Source organism: Pithys albifrons, chromosome 4 (assembly GCF_047495875.1).
Source record: "Pithys albifrons albifrons isolate INPA30051 chromosome 4, PitAlb_v1, whole genome shotgun sequence".
Lineage (NCBI taxonomy): Eukaryota > Metazoa > Chordata > Aves > Passeriformes > Thamnophilidae > Pithys > Pithys albifrons.
Genome location: NC_092461.1, coordinates 6931276 through 6945428, shown reverse-complemented (window position 1 = coordinate 6945428; position 14153 = coordinate 6931276). Strand labels below are relative to the sequence as shown.

Below are 14153 nucleotides of genomic sequence, written 5' to 3'. Positions count from 1 at the left end.
GGTTGAATTTCTATCAGCTTTCCAGGGATTGAGGTGAGGTTGACTGGCTGATAGTTCCCTGTGTCCTCCTTCTTGCCTTTTTTGAAGACTGGAGTGACCTTTGCTTTCTTCCAGCCCTCAGGTACCTCTCCTGATCTCCTTGACCTTCCAAAGATGATTGTGAGTGGTCTCACTATAGTGTCTTCCAGCTCTCTCAGCACTCATAGATGCATCTCACTGAGGCCCATGGACTTGTGGGTGGCAAGTTTCCCTAGGTGTTCTCTAACTCAGTCCTTCTTGACCAAGGGAAAGTCTTCTTTTCAAGATTCCTTTACTCTGGTCTTTGGGGTCAGAGATCCCTGAGAGCTGATCTTGTCAATGGAGGCTGATGGAAAGAAGGATTTAATAATTGCCTTCTTTGTGTCTCCTGTTACAAGGGAATGAATGTTTCACCTTTAACAATAGTTTAATTTACTGTTTCTTGAAAACATTGTTTTCTTTCTCATGATTTCTACAAGGTACTTCCTGTTTTTCCATAATTCCATGATCGCCTTTCCTCATGGATGAAGGAGGTAAAGGCAGAGAGAGTTCTTTGCCAAGATAAGGAACAGCAGTGACTTGTAACCCAGTGCTGTTTTAATTGTGCAGGCTGCTGCTGCTGACAAACAAGTTGGTCTTTCTGCCAAACATATGATTTTCTTCAAGGTATTGATCTCTAGAGTGGAGTCTGACATCCCTCTCCCTTTTTCACCCTTATAAAGGGCTGTGAACTGCATTAGTTGAAGTGGAAACTGGGATATTATTTGATTGATTTGACCTGCAGGTGTTTGTTGGCAAGTCCTGTCAGCTCCAATGTCTGTAGGCAAATGTTCCTTGTGGCTGGTGGCAGCTTTTTCTTTGATTCTCCGCTTGAACAAGAGCAGTGGCAAAACCAGGACTCCTAAACACAGCTTAGAAATCAAACAATTGCATCAACCATGACAAATTAAAACCTTCAGGAAGGGAAAGAAACCAGGTTAGTTAGAAAGTAAAAAAGGAGGAAAATGTTCAGTAGTTCAACATCAGAACTGCCTGGAGAAGAGGAGGCTCAGAGGTGACCTCATCACTGTCTAGAACTACCTGAAGGGAAGTTCTAGCCAGGTGGGGGTTGGTCTCTTCTCCCAGGCACTCAGCAGTAGGACAAGGGGGCACGGGCTCAAGCTCTGCCAGGGGAAATTTAAGTTGGATATCAGAAAAAAATTCTTTCCAGAGAGAGTAATCAGGCATTGGAATGGGCTGCCCAGAGAGGTGGTGGATTCGCCATCCCTAGAGATTTTTAAACGCAGATTGGCCGTGGCGCTGAGTGCCATGATCTGGTAAATGGACTGGAGTTGGACCAAGGGTTGGACTTGATGATCTTGGAGGTCTTTTCCAACCCAATCAATTCTATGATTCAATGATCTCTATGCTGTCCTTCATACTTGTTTTAAGATAAGAAATCACTAAACTAGAAAAAGAAAGGAGTTTTGGTTTGGTAATGTTGTCATTACCAGAATGCCATAAAAAATGCAATTTTCTAAAAGAGAAAAGGCCTGTTATGCTATACCTAACCATCCATCTCAAGAATGCTGTCTCCCATGATGGCAAACAGCAAGTGCTTAGTGAACAGTGGAGCAGCTATGAAAACACTGTGATCTTTCTCTACTTTTACTGATCCTCTTGAAGCCATGAGAGAACTGCTGAACCAAAAATGCAGTTGGGTCGCTCTGTTTAGTAGTGATTAGGGGGTGTTTCCAGCCTGAATTTGCTTAGTCCTTTTTTTTTTTTCATGTAACAGGTCCTTAGTTACAGTGTGCACACTGTGGGAGAAAAATGCACCCTTAGTTCAAATGAAACTTGATACATCCCTTGCTCTGTCTTCTTTCCCTTTGCTTCTGTGAGAAATGGTAAAGTGTGTTTCCCTTTCAAGACTGAATGAACTAGCAGCTTGAAGCCTTATGGGACACTCAAAGGCACTCACATGGTATTCAGACCAAGGACAGTGCACTCTCATCCATGTACAAAGAAAACCTCTTCCATTTAAAATGGTCCCTGTACAAGCAGAGTGCCTGAAAACCACAGAGCACTTTTATGTTCCCATGAACACATGGTGTTCCCCGTGCCTGTATGTGAGCTTTTCATAGTTAAGAACTCTGCTGGGGGGAGCAGACTGCTCTCCAGAAAGGGCTGATTATACTTCTGTGTTCATTCCCTGAGAAGCTCAGAGCATCACTGGAGGCTAAAGTGCTTCTGCCATTCCCTGCAGGAGGACAGAGCAGTGCATCGATCCCAGACTAGCCCATTTGCTTTGGTTTTAAGGCCTTAATCCCGGAACATATTTTTATATCTGCTTATCGGACTTCATGGAAGTTTTCTGTTGCAATTTCTCCAATTCCTTCTTTGAAGATGTGTGTGTGTGTTTACACATTAGAATTCATATGTGTGTGTGTGTGTATACACGTATGAATATATGTATATATAGAACTTACTATATATAACTAAGAAAAAAAATGATTTGCTGAAAGGAGAGGTAGAAAACTTTTAATAATGGGGAACATTGTGACTGTGAATTTTAAGCCGTGGCAGCCAAGAAATTCAAAATTATGTTCCCTGCAGCAAGTGTAATTTGTCTACGCTGGTCATAAATACAAAAGTGTAAATCTAGAAGCATACACACTAATACAGGAAACTTCATTATGTGCAAGGGGGATAAGTTACAGCTGTAAATTTGCAGATTTGAATTTCATGCCTGTTACGTGTTTAAATTTCCTATGATAACACTGAATTAATGTAGTTTCACCATGGAATATATTAAGAAAGGCAGTTATTACAGGGCTGTAGCTTTCCTTTTGATGAGACTATGATATTGCATTAAACCTGTATAGTTTATGTATATATTTCTCCAAAGCATGGGCAATGCAGGACTTTTAAAGCTTGGCAGCCACGCTGCTGCTAAGTCTCCTATTTTTCTGACTTAGGCTGCTGATGGCAGTAAAGCATGACTGGCTTTTTAATAGCTTGGCTGCTGTGGAGTTGCTCACCCACTTTTTGGTATATCTCATTGTTAACCTTGTGTTTGTGTTGTTGCTGTCAAAATACAAGTGCAGCTTTTTCCTCTGCTGTGTTTGTCACTAGTTTGTTGTGTTGCCCACCTGCAACTGGCAGCAGGGAAGGAACTGAGTGAGCAGCCATGGCACAAAACTTCTCCTGTCCATGCTGCACTCATGGTTACTGCATCTGGGGAAGAGTGCAGGGTTTTTCCTAATGCCAAATATTTATGGAAAATGCTGATGTTCATCCCATTTTTTGGGACTCTGGGCTAAAGAAACGTCATGGTCTTGTGCCTGTTATTTGCTGGCATTGCCTGTGCATTATCCCCAGCTGGTTTTCCTCCCAACTAGGGGGTTCTGCCATGGATTGTATTTTCTCTCCTGTGAGGTATCTGGATCCAGCCTAGCTGATGATCCTTTGCTGAGTGCAGGTGAACAGACTACTCTTATAGTGACCACTTGATTCTTGCTGCCAAAGTGTCCAGAGTAGTGCCCTGATGTGGCAATGCACACAGAGCTGAAATATTTCCTGTTTTATGCTGGCAAATGAGTTCTGGTGGGTCCTGTTGCTCCTTAAGACAGCTGTCCCCCAACGTCTCAAGCTGCTGCAATACTTCATCCAGCTTATATTAGTACAAACCACTGAGAGAGGCAATTTTCAGCTGGCCTACGGCAGGCCATGAACTGCAGTGGTGGAGAAACAGGCACATGGGGTTTTTTATCAGCTGCTGCAGGGGCAGTAATCTCAGATAGAAAGGCAGAGCAGAGAGTTGGGGATAAGGAATGCCTTAAAGTATCACAAACCCATACAGAAGAGTCATAGCCCTGTGTTTTCACTGATACACTCCTTAGATGCATCTAGGCATGGGCAAGGCAGGCTGGCAGAACAGGGTGTAGCACCAGTGTCCAAGTACTCATTTCTATTCTAAAATTAGCATCCTGAGAGGGAAAAGCTTGCAGTTTTAGTTAAGTACTTGTCTTACTTATTAACCCGATAAGGAAGTGTGACTAATGACTAGGAAACATGTATCATTGAGGGTGGATCTTCATAAGCTCCCATTTTATAATTTAAGAAAATGAGAGTAATTCAGCACTCCTAAATTTTTTTCACCCTGGGTGATTTAAAAATGCACTGTTGTTATTTGCAGTATTTTCTATATCATGGGCTCAGTAGAGCCCTATAGAGAGTGTAATTACTGGGAAAGCACACTTGTTTTCCAACACTGTTGAAAATGTCAAAGACAGGACACTGCAGCATTTGAAATGGAAAATAAACAGAACATTTATAGTAGCACTGTGATGGCAAAGCTATGATGGAACCAAGAGGAGTGGTGCAGAGCTGTCTGTGTATTGGCAGTGCTCTCCACCACTCCTGGCTGGTGCCTCACATCAGTGCTAGCTTTTCCTAAACCTCTTTTCAATTCCCCAAAAGCCTCAGGAGGTGGTCAGGGAGTGGAAGGAGGAACAGCGGGGCTTGGGTAGCATACTAGGATTTGACCAACACACAGACTGCAGAGCCAGGTGGTGTCCTGTTAGCTTGTCCAGGCATTGTGCTGGAGCACTCCTAAGCCATGAAAAGGGTGTAGCTGAAAGTGGTGGCTGGAGGTGATAGTGAAGTAGATTTAGTGGGAAGAACACATTCTTCTCAAGGGGATCCTCTAAAAATATCTCTAAGTTCATGAGGAAATGGTCTCCAGGGTTGGCATTTGCCTTGAACTGGGATAAGGATCAAAGTTAATGGACTTTAGGCCAGTCTGTTGTTAAAGAGCAGGAGAGTTTAGAAAGGATTAGAGAGTGGCAAAGGGATCAGTTGGACCACAGTATGTATTTGCTGGGGTGCCTGAATACAAACTTAGGAGCTTCATTTTGACTTGCCAATTGGAGTCTCTTTGACTAGTGTATTCATATTTTAGGTGTAGCTAATAAACTGTTATGTAGCTCATGTAGCTCTACAACAAACAGATCAATACATTTGAGAACTAGGAATTTTATCCTTGTGCTAACTTTAGTGTTGATATAATACTGACTGCAATAATATTGACTGTAGCCAGGTGGTGAAGGGACAGCATAATACAGGATTATTGCCTTGCCTTTTACCATAAAAGATTTTTCTGCATTACAAGGCTCTGAGAAAAGGTTAGTACCTAATAATAAAAAGTTATGCTTCTGTTATATTTTAAGCATTTGTCCTTCCAGTCTTTGTAATGCACACAAGTATATCTGAGCTGGTGACACCATGGACTTAGTCAAAGAAACACTTTTCCTATACACTTGATAATCCAGGAGACCCAGACCCTACAGTTTATTACATCCTTGAGCAACTTTGCTCACGTGGAATTTGATAACACTGACAATGTCAGTCAAACTGTTCCAGTTATGTTTGCAAAACCTGACCACATTGAGTCCTTGTGTACATCTCATTTTACGTGGGAAAAAGAGTGCTGTCTTCATGTGCCTGACATATTCCTACTTCTTTTAAAATTTGTAGCAAATATTCACTATGAATTTTGGCTATTCTGATCCTTTTGGGGCTTAGGGCATTCTGATTTACTTGAATATGTAATTATATTTTTCTTTAATGTCCTTGTACCTCTGTGAATAGAAGTGCCTGGTCATGCTTAGGCTCATGAGCCACATCTTCTGGTTGAATAATTAAATGTCTTGAAGCAGGGAGTTCAGGGAGTTTTGGATGAGTCCCCACAAGCTTTGAAGTGTGCTCAGTAGGTTCCTGAAATATAGTGGTAGAGAGGCTGGGGTGACAATATAGGGGTCTACTGCAGGATTGTAACTTTATTTACACTAACTCTTGTATCAGGTTGTTGACTGAGGAACATCTCCAGCATTTGCAGCTGTCGCTTTTGTACAGCACAAAACATTTGCGTTTCATTCATTAGTGTGTTATCAAAAGCTCTTTTGTAATGAATTGGTTGTACAGATTTTGGTTGTTTTTTCTTTTTTAATTTGGTGTACAGGATATGAATTCATTTGACAACTTTCTTCCTTTAACAAGTTGGATAATCATTTGTGACTCACAATTTTAGTCACTGGGGGGGGTTATTAATTTAAAACTTGCACTCTATTGCTTATCAGATATTTATTGACTCGTTTACACTCTCCAGAACAGTATTTGAGTAAATCAGCATGCTGTAACCTTGCCTTATTAACAGGTTTATTGCTTTAGCAGGTGCTCATTTAAGTTTCCACTGCTCCATCATAAAACATTCCCAGGCATGTAATACATTTTTGAGTGAGTTCATAGACTGCATGGACCAAGGTGTCCATATGGGATATCTTACAAATATAAGCAAAATTAAAAAAAAATAAAAGATGTTTCCTCCTGCAGACCCCAAAAATTGTATGCAAAAGTACTTTTTTCAACTGCAGGACATTATTGGAAGGCAGAAGTAATATATTGTATGACCTAGAAGTCATGAAAGGAAAACATTACAATTTTCTGGTTTTCCAAGGGAGAAACATTAACCAAAGGTGAGATCTGAAACCCATTGAGTCCAGGGAAGCTTCATCAAAACTGAGGCATTATTAATTACTTGATTTTGTTTCTTTTTCTCTTCCTATTTTTGCAAATAACAAATTGCTCTGTCTGCCCACAAGATCAGGTCTTTATTGTCTGCAGGAAAGATGCCCCTTTATGTTTAAAAGCCTGTTGTGGTACTTGTGGAATGATGAATAATTATGCTGACAGCAATACGTTTCTTCTTGTAGATGTTTGGATGTCTGTGCTACTGGGAAGTGGACTGATCCCTCTTTTTAAGCCAAAGTGTGTTTCTTATTATAATCTTTAAATAACAAGCCACCTATTGATAAGACTTACTTAGAAATTGGACAATAGAAATAATGAACATGTGTTATACAAGAATCATATAAAACACATCTAAATTCTATACAAGAATGTGATAAGAGTTTTTGAATCTGTAAAATGTCTGAAAAAGGCTTTTAAAAATTGAAATTCTCCCCAGTGAATAATCACCCTAAAATGATTTCTTCCTTTCAAACAGCTCTGATCAGAAGTGTACCCAGGCTCATAAATGTTGATTTTAGCAAACAAAACAAGTTTTTTCTTCTGAATGAATAAATCAAAGTGGTGATGAGGGGATCTTTAAAAGACATTCACTAGTATAAAATCTTGCGTGCCAGTTGTTTGTGAGGTCAGTTTGCACTTCAAAAAGCATTTCAGAAAACCTCTAAAATGTGTACTCTGTGTACAAACTAAAATTTTATGTGTACTTACCAAGTCCAGACATGTATAAAAGTATGTTTTTAATTATTTTTTTAGCCACTCAGCAGATATCCACCTTTGATCAATGACATCTCCTTTTGGCTGCCTCCTGAGACCTACTGTGAGAATGATTTCTATGATCTGGTTCGAACCGTTGGTGGAGACTTGATAGAAAAGGTTGTCCTAGTGGATGAATTTGTCCATCCAAAGTAAGTAAAACTTTTACTACCTTTATCCTGTGCTCAGAATGTGATTCTTGGGGTGTCCTGTGAAGAGCCAGGAGCTGGACTTGATGGTCCTGATGGGTCCCTTCCAACTCACCATATTCTGTGTTTCTATCATTTTATGAATATTTTGGTTCTGTATACCAAGGAAATTCTTGATTCTTACAGTGTTTGTACATTTCATTCTTTAGCTCCAAAACCTTTTGTCAATAAAAAAATGATTATTTTTACTTCCAAAGAAAATGACCTGTATTTCAGTTTTGAACTAGTACTGAGCTTCTGGTATTCAGACTCCCCCAATGTCTTGTGCTCAGTTAGTCACAGCAACAGTGAACAACTGCCTTCCTCAATACATCTGGCAGTGCATGACACTCCTGTCCATAACATTCTGATATTCTACTCCTGCCCTTCACTAAATGGCTGTTGTTTCTCTTCTTGTTCTTTTTATTTCTACTCCTGATACACGAGTGGACCTTTACTATAGATGTCAGGGCTAATAATGGTTTGTTGCAGAATACTATTTTTGGTGTTCAACAGGGAGAAAAAAAAGGCTTAGTTCCTTTCTTTCTGATGCTTATTTATTCACTGTTGAACAATCTCTCAGGTTTCAGAACCCTCTATGGATATAGCAGCACTGAGATGACCATGGAGTGCTCAGAGTACTTGTCCAGCTGGTACTAACTCTTGTCTCACAGTCTGACAAGTATCAGCTATTACATATGCACTGGTTTTATTTGCTGTTTCCAAATCAAGAATTAGATAAGCTGCTTACTATCAACTTTCTAAAACTGAGGTTTAAGATAGTTCATCTTCTTTGAGACTTTTTTTCTTTTTTGGTGCTATTGAAAGGCAGATTATAAACCTAACTGCAGTGGTTTTTGAAGTTAACAGGAAAATGCTTCATGTTGTGCTCCAACGCCTGTCTTTTTTTTTATTTTCTTCTTCCTACATCCAGATATTTGATCCCATTGTTCTTTTGAATTTGTTGTGTGATGCAGACCAGATGAATAGATTGTTCTATGCCTAGTTTTCTTGGTGGTTTAGTGGATTTTTATTTTTATGGGTTTTTTTCCTCCTCATCCCTTTTGTGTGATGTTATATATATATATATATATATATATATCTCTGCTGTGTGACGACAGAGAAATGCAAATGGAATGTGGGCATCTGAAAGCTTTGAGTCATTAATTTTTTGGTGGTTCTCACATGCAAATCATGCAAAAGGTTCTTAACCCCTTACTCAAATTGGTGTGTGCAGCACAGGAATATAGGTTAGCATAAGATAATGAATACTATTCAGTGTAAAGAACAGCACGACTGTATCTTTCAGGGAAATCCAAGCCCAAGTTTGTTGTGGGTATGGATAACTTCTTATTGTTGCTTGGGGTGCACCACAGTATCAGCACAAGCACACACATAGACACTGCACATAGAAGGCTGCTCACACAGATCCTGCTGAAGATACTGATGCTGTGAGAGAACCAAAAACAGGACTCCGAGCCAAGTTAATGTGGGATGAGATAAAAAGGTACATTCTTTAATGTCCAGACTTAGGGCTTTTAGGAACACATGATGACATTTTCGTGCTCCCTCGAACACTGGTTTCCATGGGTTTTATAATATTGCCCACCCAATCATTACTTTACACATTTCTCAGTCCAGCCCCAGTCCCACCCCTGTGCCATCCCCCAGACTTTGAGGCTGGGGTCATGGGACCCTCTGTTCTTCATTTTCCTCTTCCTCAGGCTTTGGAGTTCTTCCAGTGTTCTTAGACTCAAGGTTGTTGGCTTATGTTTGGTCTTGTTCTGCAGGACTTTATGATAGTCTTCAGCTTTTCTGCCTTGAAGAGAACCTAAATATCTAAAAGAATTTGAGCTACTAATCTGTGGTAGGGGTTAGGATGTATAAAAAATGAACTTAGGCTGCCAGAATACTAGCATACTAAAAATCTACTTTGCTGCAGCTACAAATACTTCTAAAATCTATAAAAATGAAAAATCAGAAACCTCTTCAGCATCAATACATTTGATTGTCTTCTGTCATGGTGATTCTGATACAATACAGTAAACATTTTTAGTAAAATTTGGGATGTTGAACCCATTTCTGGAACTGGTCCTTCCATTCATTCCTGCTAAGTGTTTATTGTATGTGCTCACTGCCGCTTTCTGTCTACATTCTTCCCAGTAACACCAAGCAAGCAATTATCTTGGTGGTTAAATCACCTCTTAGGGGAAAATCCTGTGTTTAGTGTAAGCAACTCTTCCAAGACTGAAGGTTTGGAGAAATGTCATTCCCTGCTCCCTGAAACAGAGGCAGTGTCATTCTCTGATTACTCTTGCAGCTTACTGGAGAAATCCAGATACCCTGTGAGGGTCTGCCAGCAGCACTGCATCAGCTATGGCTCAACTCACAGGTTGTTCTCTTCTTTACTGAGAGTGTGTGGCTCAGCTTCGCTGAAGGAAGATTTGGGCAGGGCTGTCCCCACGTGGGTGTGCCCTTCCAGCCTGCACAGTGGATTTTAGGTGAGGCTCAGCATGCGCAGAACTGGCCCCACCATTTAAATCCTGAGGTTCATCTGCCACGGCCGAGCGAGCTTGGACGGTGCCAGTGAAGTCCTCAGGACTAGAACCTACAGCACCCGGCATTGCCCAGGAGGTCTCCCATCCAAGTACTAATCCGGGGCTGACCCTGCTTAGCTTCCGAGATCTGACGGGATCGGATGTCAGGGAGGCATTTAACTGCCTTTACTGAGAGTATTGTGTGCCATACTAGTAGAGGGGTGAGGTAGAGACAGGATTCACTCCTCTGGATTTCTACTATGTGTGTTTTCTCCTTTGATATGCTTTGACATATCCAGAACATATACCAGGGATGACAGTTGTTCCTCCACAAGGAATACACCTCTGGTTCCCTCTGGGACTTCTGCAAATATATGAGAAGGATCACTGCTCACTGAGGATTCTCACACAGATTTAGGTATTTGCTAGTATTGTTCTCTAAAACCATTAAACCCTTGCTCAGCAGACATCCAGGTATGTTTTAACACTACAAGGAGGAAAAATTTCTCACCTTCATGTCTGAAGAATTTAGGATGTGACACTAATGGATTGTTGGTGATTTTGTAGACCTCTTAGTTTGTTCAGCTGCAACAACAACAAAAGACATCTTTTAAAATGTCCCATTAAAATTAGTAATTCCAAGGAGATTATCTACCACATTAAAAAAAGGAATAATAAATAAAGGCTATAACATTATGGTTACTTTGCCCTTTCTCCTTAGAACAGGATGTGTGCAAATATGTAACCCACATGAGTAATTTTGTCTGATCTCTAATGGCTTTGAGAGACTGACTCTTTGAAAAGAGTTTTCTATTTAGTCTTAATTCCAAGATAATGATCCTGCTTTAGGAATGATACAGTGTCTTCTTTAATTCAGTGTTGCAGAAAAGCCTCTGGGCACAGAAATTAACATAAGAGATCCTCAGTGTTGCTACGAATCTGTATGTAACAGATCCAGATACTTGCAATAATTGAATTTGTAGTGAATCTGCTGTGAAGGATGGGAGAAAAGTCTCTAGGATAGGAACACCTGCAGTGCTGCTGTTTTGAATGTCAGCTACTTACAAGCAGCTTAATAAGTTCATGCTTGTAGTTAATAATTTCTAGTATTTAAAATTCAGGGGGTTTTTCATTTTATAGTCTTACTTTCCTTCCTAAAATACCTTTCTTAGTTACAGAACTTAAAGATCAGAAAACAGAAAATGTTAAACAAATAAAACTAATAACACAGAAAGAGGTTTTTAAATTAAGATATTTTATAGAGGCTGTCTGTGTGGTATTGTGTAGTTGCCTTCTCTGTGGTTCAGAAACTTTTCAAAGTTTCACAGGGCTTCAGACTGAAACCCATGCAGCAAGCAATTACAGTGTGTATTAGCAGTGAAAATTTATGTCTCTACAGGGAAGAGGAAAGGGGAGGGAAAAAATCATGAGAGAAGTAATCATTTAAGCAAGGAAGAGATGCTTGAAATCAAGTAAATCTTGATTATCCACTTGGTAAGGTGATAATCTTGGGACAAGTTTCAGGGAAGCACAGGCAATTAAAAGATACAGCAGGAAAGAGTCTCCTTGCTGAAAAGAACAAATATAGGAGAATGCCAAGTTGCTGTGCCAGGGTAATTAAGAACTGTTCCAGCCTAAATGCAATTTAGGCAAACTGAGTAATGTATAATGTGTGAAGAAGGCTTTTCAGAAAATAAACTTTCTTGTTTACTTAGATCTGCAAAAATATTATTTTCTTTTCATTGCAGTGGAAACTAATTGTAATTGATACCAGGCCAGTGGGACCAGATCAGTTGTAAAATGTATCAAGCAGAAAGTTATTTCATATTTCAGTCAAATATTACTTTGAGGTGGAAAGATAAGCATTGCCTATTAGAAAATAATGTACTAGCAGTAGTTAGGACACAGAGACGTTTCTGTCTTTTTAGCTCTCTTGAATGTTGTCCTTCCTCAAAATTCCTGTTCATCAATGCAACAAGTGGACCTCACAGAACAAAGAGACCCATGCACTCTCTTCCAAGCTGACAACCAAGTTTTAGCAACTAAATAGAGGTAGATAGCTGTTGTGTAAAGTGCTTCTGGGTCAAAGGGAACTGCAGGGATGCTCATCAGGACTCCTCTGATCCACGAGAACTTCATCCCTTTGCTTTCAATCCCAGTGATTCCAAATAGGTCTACCTATCCTAAGTGCTCCTTTTGAATCAAAAGTGTCAAACTAAAAGGAGAACATGGACTTTTCAGGTGTCTGCAATCCCCACACACCTCCCAACATTACAGATGTGTGTCTGCACAAGGTACCTCAAGGTTATCTCAGCTGTCAAACAGCACTTGGGACCCCAGGTGGCTGCTAAGGGAGTTTAGATCCGCAGTTATACTGGGAAATCTGGGAATAGGGGATCCTTGAATGAAAGAGGGGCATGTCCTGTGTGAAATGTGGCTCTTGCCTTCAGAACATGCATCTGAGTGAGGGAGCAGGTGGTACATGACACTGAACTGGTCAGAAGGTAATTCTGTTAGCTGTTCATACCTTCCCATTCTCTGTAGCCTAAAGGGCCATCACAGACCTGCACAATAGGGTGTGGTTGGGAAAATACCACCTAATTTTTAATCTTAAATGTTGCTTTAGGCTTTTCTTGGTAACACAGTCAGGGTGTAACTTCATGCAAGATGAATAATGCAAAACCACGGCTGTAACACACCTGTTATTCAGGTACATAAGGAATCAGCCATGTATGAATTAAAGCTATGACTTTGCTGAAGTGCCAAGGGAACTGAGTGAAACTCTGGTGGTTTTGGCAAGAACAGAAGCAGGGCATCTGTAAGGTAAGCAGAATAGAGAAGAAGTGTTCCTTTGCAGTGAGCAAAACATTTTTCACAGTCCATCTTGTGGATTTCAGCTATTTTTCCTTGATGTATTAGCTTCATACAGTTAGACTTGCATACATTTGGTTGGTGGAACATATTTTTCTGTGCATAGTCTGTGAAATCAGTTGACTGTGACTTGCCTGGAGTTGTCATATGCTGCATGAGCCATGTAGGCAGACACTGGAAGGCAGTGGCTCTGTTTTTGCTACCTCACTGAATTATTTCTTTCAAATCCTTGGAGATCTTTAAGGACCTTTAAGCATTGCTGTGCAAATACGTGATGAGTGAGGATTTGTAGCTGACATTTTTCCCTTTGGAACATTTTAGTGAACAAACATTTGCAAAAACAACGAGGATATTTTGATACTAAAGGAAGAAAAGAAAGGGGAGTTTTATGTACTTTTTGCAATGGCTGTTGTACCCTCCATAGCTTTTAAGTTCAGGCCTTCTACTACTCAACTTGTCTAAGCTAAAGTTAAATCAGAAAGTAATCTCCTCTTCAGAGGTCAAGACTTCTCCAGTTCTGGAAAGAAAACAGTTTTCACAGGGAAAAAGAAAGGCTGCTTTAATATGGCAGTCAAAATGTAGAAAGGTCTCTGGCCACTATGAATAAGCAACTCAAAACTGCTGCAATGAAAAGAATCCCAGCCATTATCGTGCCTTTAAGTGACTTTCTGGTAAGTATTGAGGTTGCATAGGGATGGTAATGAAAGCAATACCTGGCCAAAGTAATAGAGGATATCCTGGCTAATCACACACGGGACAATATGTGGTAGAAGTGGCACAAGACGTTTGTAACCCAAGTTGCCCCCAGTAAAGAACACAGAGCGAGCCCAGGGCTGAGTACCTGTCCCTTACAATGCAGTACCACAAGAGAATCCAAAAATGCCAAATGCTTATCTTTTCTTTGGGTGAACCCTGAAAATGTTGAGGTTTTTTTCAGTTTACCATGCTCTGTCTCTCTTCTGTAAGGTACCTTGTGTAATCCCATCAGGTGTGATGGCCTCACATCCTCATTCAGTAAAAGTATTTTCTGCACTTTGGAGTGAGGTTGTTTTCCTACTGGTCTGAGACTTGATTTTTTTTTCAAGTTTGATACTAAACTTTGTCTTTTGATAGAAAGATAAGGGAAGGAAGGAGGGATATGGCTTCACATCTTCCTTTGCAAGAAAGATAGGTAGGCTGAAAAAGTTATACAAAACTGTAATCAAGATATGCACTG

General features: G+C 40.2%; 1 protein-coding gene across 10 annotated transcripts in view; it reads left to right on the top strand.

The window, feature by feature from the left end:
• FARS2 (phenylalanyl-tRNA synthetase 2, mitochondrial) overlaps positions 1-14153 on the top strand; it is a 229127-nt gene that overhangs the window by 150582 nt on the left and 64392 nt on the right. For all 10 annotated transcript variants that reach the window (XM_071553311.1, XM_071553314.1, XM_071553307.1 and 7 more), the window contains one exon: positions 7342-7493. In XM_071553311.1, the coding sequence (XP_071409412.1) occupies positions 7342-7493 (152 nt within the window). The remainder of the gene's footprint in view (positions 1-7341; positions 7494-14153) is intronic.